The 8,411-nt window shown below is 32.9% G+C and overlaps 1 protein-coding gene across 1 annotated transcript; it reads left to right on the forward strand.

Annotated features, from left to right (window-relative positions):
• The first annotated feature begins 1,272 nt into the window (after positions 1-1,272).
• LOC111988305 (disease resistance protein RUN1) lies at positions 1,273-8,099 on the forward strand. The gene is made up of 8 exons (XM_065760951.1): positions 1,273-1,470; positions 1,774-2,042; positions 2,140-2,609; positions 3,192-4,296; positions 4,477-4,749; positions 4,846-5,661; positions 5,802-6,550; positions 6,648-8,099. Exons 3-7 carry the CDS (start codon positions 2,146-2,148, stop codon positions 6,507-6,509), a joined length of 3,366 nt encoding a protein of 1,121 aa, XP_065617023.1. The 5' UTR covers positions 1,273-1,470; positions 1,774-2,042; positions 2,140-2,145; the 3' UTR covers positions 6,510-6,550; positions 6,648-8,099.
• The last annotated feature ends 312 nt before the right edge of the window (positions 8,100-8,411 follow it).

Raw genomic sequence — 8,411 nt, forward strand, 5'->3', positions numbered from 1 at the left:
AAAAAAAAAAAAAAAAAAAAAAAAAAAAAACCTAAAGATGCGCGAGATTTCTACTGAATTTGATGGAAATTTTGTGGAAATAGCTTAACTATTGACGTAGGTCTTTGTTGTCAAGGAAAGTAAGAAAAATTGAGCTGCAAATGCACCGAACGTGCAGTACTTTACACACCTATTTTCAGGTCTTTGAGGTTGCAAGTCAAAACCACTTAGACTTTTTTAAATAATATTTATTTACTGTTTTAAATTAAAATTTTTAGTTAAAACTCTTGTTTTTTGTTTTTTAATATAAAATTTTTATATTTATGTTTGTTAAGAGCACTCAAATCACTATCACAAATCACTATCAGTATTTATATAATAGACAAATATTTATATTTTAGCCAACTAATTCCAAAATTCACCCCATCAAGTCATGCAAAATTTTGTAAAAAAAAAAGATTTTACAATCTTCAGTTCATACATCTAGTAGACCTGCCTTAGCCCTTTGCTAAAAAGATTTTAGTTTAAAAATGTGCTAAAATATATTTATACAGATGAAAAAAAGTAATAACAAGGGAAGAGTTTTTTTTTTAATTAACTTATAAATTTGTCCTAAACACACAAATATAAAGATGTCAATAGCCATAAATAGGATAAATTTCTTAACATATCTGAAGTTTGGGCTAATATCAACCAAATTCAAGACTTTTTAAAACTGATCAATTTAGTCCTTAAATTTAACTTAGTCTCTAAATTCTATTAGGCCAGTTAACCATTTTTCACAACAGTATTTAGGGACTAATTTGATATTAAGGACCCAATTAATCGGTTTTAGAAAATTTTAACTTGGTTGGCAATAACCCGTACATCAAGTTGTGTTCATGTAATTTATCCCATAAATAATATTTGGCATACTGCGTTTATCTATCCACCAAGAAATTTGCTATGTCATTTTCTCACTTTCTCTCTTCTTGAAATTTCTACCAAAGTTGGTGGAAATTTAGCGGAAACAGCATTAACTATTGGCTAAAACAAATTGGTTCTTTTGTAAATAAATATAGATGTTGGGGCATTTGAAAAAGATGGAGCTTCCAAGAACTTTCCTACCCCCACATGATTGGCTAGCATTTCAAGAACTTAGAAGATTAAATCTCCATGAAAGCAGATGGTCTGATAGACAAAGAAAAACTCAAAAAGGTTGGTTCATTCGGATGCAATTTACTCAAGACCATCTTCACAGATCTTTAAAAAAAAAATCCCCACATGATTGGCTAGCATTTCAAGAACTTAGAAGATTAAATCTCCATGAAAGCAGATGGTCTGATAGACAAAGAAAAACTCAAAAAGGTTGGTTCATTCGGATGCAATTTACTCAAGACCATCTTCACAGATCTTTAAAAAAAAAAAGACTGCAAAAAGCAATTCGTGAACCAGAGACCAGCAAACATCAGTATCTTCTTCACTCATCCCTACCATTGCAATTCTCTCAAGGTGAGCCTCTTTTCAATTTCTCTTCTCTTCTCTTCTCGTCTTTTCCTTTTTCTTTGATTTTTTGGAGTTAGATTTTATAGTGAAATGAAACGAAGTTTATAAATTTGATTTACAGTAAAAAGAAAGTAGTGAGTTTTACTTTAAAAAATACTGATTTTTTTTAAATTTAAAACTTAGATGATTAAATTGAATAAAAATAAAGTTAGATAACTTAAATGAATTTCAGTCAAAATTTAAAAGTTTAAATTTGCATTTTTGATAATCTCCATTTATCTTGCTATTTATCATTTATTTAACTACCAGTAAAAGGACAGAAGCTCCCAAAAACGCATTTTTGGTGGGAAATTCACATAAAACTACACGTCTTGGTGGGTTTGTACAAGTCATTTACATGTATTTGAAGGCCTAACTTTGGTTCGGAAATCAAAAGGAAAAGACATTGGATTCGAACATTGTGAGTTTCAGAAAAGCAAGAAAATTATAGTACATGGTTGTGGTATTCGTCCCCTGTGATATTGAAGCTACCACACAACCACCAGCTTCAACCTCCAGACTCCGGTCATCAAAAAAAGGTAAGCCTCTTTTTTTTCTTTTTCATGTGTTCACTCATTCCTTATAATTCCCATTTTATCACATCTTTGACCTTTTCAATCTTCTGCTCGTATGTAGACTACAATGACTTCCACTCACCGGTGGGAGTATGATGTCTTTTTGAGCTTCCGAGGTGAAGATACCCGCTATGGTTTTACAGGCCATTTATATAAAGCTTTATGTGACAAATACATTTATACCTTCATGGACGATAAACTTCGGAGGGGAGAAATAATTTCAGAGGAACTTCTCAAAACCATTAAAAGGTCAATGATTTCGGTTGTTGTGATCTCTGAAAATTATGCATCCTCTAAATGGTGTTTGGAAGAACTTGTTTGGATTCTTGAGAGTTGGAAAAATCTTGGCCAATTGGTTTTACCAGTTTTTTATGGAATAGATCCATCAGAAGTACGTAAGCAAGAGGGAAAGTTTGGGGTGAAATTGGCTGAACATGAAAAAAATTTCAAGGATAACATTGGCAAGGTGCAGATTTGGAGGGCAGCTCTAAAAGAAGTTGGCAGTTTGTCTGGATTCCATTACCATAATGAGTATGTATCTCAAGATTACTCTCATGCTTTCATTCGTTTTTTATTTTAATGGTTTGTCATAGCCACTATATGAAATCGTTCTATTTTGATAATATATTTTGCTATGAAGGTAGTAGCCAGTTAGGCTACAAAGAAAATTTTAATCTTACCAATTAAGAGTTTCTTCCATGTATTTTTTTGAGAAAAGTTTTAAGAAAAACTTCTTAATCAATTCAATAATGTATCATATGTGGGTTTCCAATAAGTTTGGTTCCTCACCTAAGTGAGGTTTTCATGCGACAACTTGATGCAAGAATAAAATTGATTTCCTATCCAAAAAGACAAACTAATAAATTTAAATATAGTTTTTTTTTTTTTTTTTGGGAAGAAAATTTAAATATAGTTGATTCTGTACTTGCCATTTAATTTTCTCGTAAACAAACAAAAACAAAAAACAAAAAACAAAAAAATGTACCACTTATTCATGTAGCAAAAGGGAAAAAAATACATAAAAAATATATCTAGAATTTTTGCCTATCTTCATCCTTACATTTTCCAGCTAATCCATTTCATAACATGCTTTTTATGCTATGTGGTTGGCAGTTGTCTTGAATCTAAATTTATTCAGGGAATTGTGGAATTGATATCAAGTACTACATTAAGCCGCCCACATTTATTTGTTGCTAAATACCCTATTGGAGTAGATTCTCATGCAACAAAAATAGAAAAGCTTTTACATATTGAGTCAAATGATATTCAAATGGTGGCAATCCATGGCCTTGGGGGAATAGGTAAGACTACAATTGCAAAAGCTGTATATAACAAAATTGTTGATGTCTTTGAAGGAAGCTGCTTTCTAGAGAATGTTAAAGAAAGGTCTAGGACAAATGATGGCATAATCAAACTACAGGAAATACTTCTTTCTAATATCTTAAGGGATGGAAATTTAAAGGTGGACAACATATCTAGAGGAATCAAAGTGATAAAGGAAAGACTTTGCCATAAAAGAGTTCTTTTAGTTCTCGATGATGTGGATGAACAGAAGCAAATAGAAAATTTGCTTGGAAAATGTGATTGGTTAACTCCTGGAAGTAGAATCCTTATAACCACAAGAGATAAAGATGTGTTAACCACTCTCAAACAATATCCTCTAATCTATAAGGTTGATGAAATGGACAAATATGAAGCTTGTGAACTTTTTAGTTTGTATGCCTTTCAAAAAAATGAACCTGAGGAAGCTTACGTGCAACTTACAAATCAAATTATCAATTATGCGAATGGCCTTCCTCTAGCTTTAAAAATAATAGGTTCTGATTTGCGTAGAAAAAGTTTATCTCAATGGGATAGTGTATTAGAGAAGTATAAAAAGATTCCCAACAAGGAAATTCTAAAAGTACTCAAAATGAGTTATGAAGGATTGGACCAAAGTGAAAAGGATATTTTCCTTGATATTGCATTTTTCTTCAAGGGGAAAAAGATAGATTATGTTGTAAATATATTAGAGGCATGTGATTTATTTCCAAATTATGGTATTCCAAGACTTATTGACAAGTGTTTGGTAACTATTGATCGTTGGGGCAATTTATCGATGCATAACTTGCTACAACAAATGGGAGAGGAAATTGTTCGACAAGAATCACAAGCACTTGGAAAACGTACTAGGCTACGGGATTATGCGGATGCTTGTACTGTACTAACTGCAAATACGGTATAAATCCTTTTCTTCGCTTCTTTCCCTCTTTTGATCAATTTAGAAGAAATTAATTACTTTCTTTAATTTTTATTAATGTTGAAGCAATACAAGCTTATCAACTTTTTTGTTTATATTTTTATATTTTTGGAAAATTTTATTGCGTAGTGTTGTTCACTTAATGCTTTGTCCAACCAGGGAACAAATAAAATTCGAGGCTTAATGTTGTACTCGCCTAAACATGTAACATTGAAACTTCATGCTCAAGCTTTTAGAAGGATGGAAAATATCAAGTTTCTTATAGTTCATAATGTATATATTGATGGAAGTCTGGAATATCTTCCCAACAATTTAGTATTATTGGATTGGCCTTATTATTCTGATTCGTTGCCATCCAATTTTTTTCCTCAACATCTTGTCGCACTCAACATGCCATGTAGTCTTATTAGATTGGAGAAGGTACTAAATCAGGTATGGTTATTAGTATATATGAGTTATGATTTCTTTGCATTTTATCTTAAAGTTTGCTGAAGATAAATTTTGAATTGTTTTCTGCTTTTACTACAGGGCTTTCGGTTAGGAAGGTTGAAATATATAAATTTTGATTACTGTAAATCCATTACAAATTTACCTAAATTGTGCACCCCAAGCCTAAAGAGGTTGAGCCTCAGGGGGTGTAAAAATTTAGTTGAGGTTCATCCATCCATCGGATCTCATGATAAGCTTGAGTCTTGGTTCCTCGTTGATTGTGAAAAACTTCAAACTCTTCCAAATTGCCTAATGATGAAGTCTCTTCAACATTTTAGTCTTCGTGGCTGCTCAAGGCTTGAAAAGTTTCCCGATATTCAGCCAGGAATGGAAAGTTTAAGGATTTTATCGTTGTCAAAGAGTGGTATTAGTGAGTTGCCTTCATCAATTGAGTATCTCACTGGGCTTGAGATTTTACAGCTGAATTTTTGTGAAAACCTTAGGGATCTTCCGTATAGCATCTATAAATTGCAACGCCTTTATATATTAAGAGCTTCTAACTGTTCTGAATTGAAGATTGATAAAGGCCCACTATGCAATTCTGTTGGTAGTTTATCAAAATGTGGGTTCCCGAGGTTGGTAAAATTGGATCTCAGCAACTGTGAAAATCTAATTAAATTAGATTTTTTTATGATGCCTGTTTACTTCCCTGCATTGACATATCTATCTTTATATGGAAGCAACATTGTTGCCATCCCTGAAAGTATTAGTAGATTTCCTAGATTAATTGAACTTGAAATAGAAAACTGCATGCAACTGCGGGAGATTCAAGGGCTTCCACAATCTATAAGAAGAGTGACTGCGAGGAACTGCTTGTCATTGGATCCACAATCATCAAATAGATTGCTGAATCTGGTCTCTCTTTCTCCGTCTCTTACAAACACACACACACACACACACACACACACACAAATACACAATTATAAAGAAACATTTTTAAATATATTACTAGATTTGCTAAACTACATTTTCTTGTATTTGCTAATTGCAAACAGATTGGAGATATTCTAGGGCTTTTACCAAATATGGTATGTGAATGTTCAAGAAGGAGGGATCCAGTTTCATCAAGGAAATTATTGCATCCAGATATTTCTTCCTCTTATTGGCTCTCCTCTTATGAGGACTTCGAATTTGAGGAGGATGATTATGACTGTGATTTTAATGATGATGATTATGAAATTAGACTACCTGGAACCGAAATTCCTTACTGGTTCAACCATCAAAGCATTGGAGATTCCATATATTTTTGGGTTGGTCGAGAATTGTCAGAACTTGCTGTATGTATTGTTTTTGGACTGGAGGGCCAAATAGGACCATTTAATTGTCAGGTTTACCTTTCCATCAATGGTTGTGAACGAAAGCTCAAAAGTTTAGCGTTTCAAGCAATGATGTCTGATCATCGGCTGGTTTTTTGTAAACCTTATGTGGAATTGCAGCGGCTACTGAAATGCTTCAATCTAGGTGATCGCAATCACGCTATGGTTGTATGCAAAATCTCTACTCTCCATAGTACGCCAACAATTTCTCCAATCATAAAAAGGTGTGGGGTCCATGTAGTCTGTTGTCCTCATAAATTCTCAAATTTGGGATTTGACACAACCGTTAGTGATGGGTTTAATTTGGGTTCGTGTTCAACGGCCCATAATTTGTTAAATGATGATCTCGATTTGTATCCACCATCAAAGAAAATGAGAAGATCCTGATCGAATTTCGAAGAGATATGCCTCCATCTAAATATAGCCTTGTAAGTATTTTCTTCTTTGTCGTTTCTTTTTTTTTTTTTTTTCATTGTTTAATGCGAATGTTTATCTCTTTCTTTAATTGCATTGTTTCATTTGCAGATTGGGTGCCTTTGTTGCTTTCTTCTCCCTAATGCTATTATTGATTATCTCTTCTCCACTATGGTTGGAATTGAAGAATGATACATCTTAATCAACCGAGTTCAAGGAAATGAGGATAATGTTACCTTACAGGTCGATCCATAAGGTAGTTTTTACTAAGGTCCTAATTCTGTAAACAATTGCAATACTCCTATGTTATAATGTCCTGGTCAAAGTTGTCAAAATTGGGATCCTACGTAGGATCGTGAGAGATAGGTAGGGTCGTGGATCGTAGGATCGGATCGTGGATCGTAAGATCCTACCTATTTTTATATTTTAAGCAAAAAAACCTATTGATAGTGACTTTGTATGTTATATAATCACTTAAAATATGAATCCATCAATTAAAAAAAAAATTGCATAATAAAATGTAATTTACACACACTACATTGTTCTTATGTCATTCTGTCGAAACAAAATATATTTAACTTTTGACATAATGTATCTAAAAAGTTTAGTACATGTTTAATTAGCAACTAAATACCAAAATATTATCTACACATATGGAAAATATTTTCCAAATTTTAAGTTCCAAATCCAAAATAAGTTAAGCTTTGTCAAAATCATATACACAACACAACAATCTGGAATCAAGCTATCAAAGTACAAATAAATGATAAACTACTAACTACCAAAGCAAATTACCAGAAAGCTTAAAGGCAGCGTTGGGATGGCTCACGGCAACATCATTGAGACGGCTAGAGGTGCTGGGTTTTTGACAGAGGATTGAGGAGGCATCAACTGAGGAGCTAGCACTGAATGTTTCTAAATATTTTAGGTTTTTTTTTTTTTTTTTTTTTTTTAACATTAAACTTAAGAAAGCTCACCATTGAGAGGCTGAGAGTGGCTGGGTTTTTGACAGAGCACTGTGGAGGCGCGGGATAGAGGTGCTGGTCTGCTGGAGCTTAGTGTTTCTAAAATATTTAGGTTTTGAAAACGTTTAACTTAATACTAAAGGATTTTTTTGAGATTTAATGTTAAGATAGGAGTAAATTTGGTTCAATTTATTATTGGGTTTTGATGGGCTTGTGGGTTTAGGACCTTTAGGTGGACCGTGGATTATCATATTGGACTTACCCAAATGACACAAATGAAGCCCACTTAAAATAAAAAAAAAAAAAAAAAAAAAAAAAAAAGAAGCCAAATGGTAGGATCGGTAGGATCCCATACGATCCTACGATCCTATACGATCCTACACGATCCTACCTACGATCCTAACATTTTTGCGATCCTGCTACGATTTTAATCTTTTTGGTGAGGTGGGATCGTAAAATCGTGCGATTTTACGATCCGGATCGCGATTTTGACAACCTTGGTCCTGGTTGAACTTTTTTACTTATTTCCCACTTGGACTGGCTATTTTGTAGCTTTTACAAGAAAATGAAATGCACATTTGTTTTTGACTGCTGGATTGATGTGTTGATTCAAAACTGAATGAGTTAAATTTAAAACCAAGATGAGTTGCTGTGTAACTACATAATATTAATAGGTATGATCCAATTCTTTACGTTTGAAGATAGTAGAAAAACCTTTAAAGTCAAGAGGATCCGGTGTGCCCTTTTAGGATTCAATACTTTATCATTTGAGTCATTGCTTTTTTCAAGAATTTTATCAAGTTTTATGAAATCAATGAAAAATTAAATGTACTTCCCTAGAAACCAAGCATAATTCGATTCACCTTAGAAACATGAACTTATTTATTTTATGGTAAATTACAAAATTAAT

The sequence above is a fragment of the Quercus suber genome, unplaced genomic scaffold (genome assembly GCF_002906115.3).
Source record: "Quercus suber isolate HL8 unplaced genomic scaffold, Cork oak 2.0 scaffold_388, whole genome shotgun sequence".
Classification (NCBI taxonomy): Eukaryota; Viridiplantae; Streptophyta; class Magnoliopsida; order Fagales; family Fagaceae; genus Quercus; species Quercus suber.

Excerpts from the sequence above, each read along its gene's own strand:
- LOC111988305 (XM_065760951.1), top strand. The coding sequence starts at position 2,146 with ATGACTTCCACTCACCGGTGGGAGTATGATGTCTTTTTGAGCTTCCGA. Across the intron at positions 4,297-4,476 it reads CTGTACTAACTGCAAATACG|GGAACAAATAAAATTCGAGG; the intron begins GTATAAATCCTT and ends TTGTCCAACCAG. Across the intron at positions 4,750-4,845 it reads TGGAGAAGGTACTAAATCAG|GGCTTTCGGTTAGGAAGGTT; the intron begins GTATGGTTATTA and ends CTTTTACTACAG.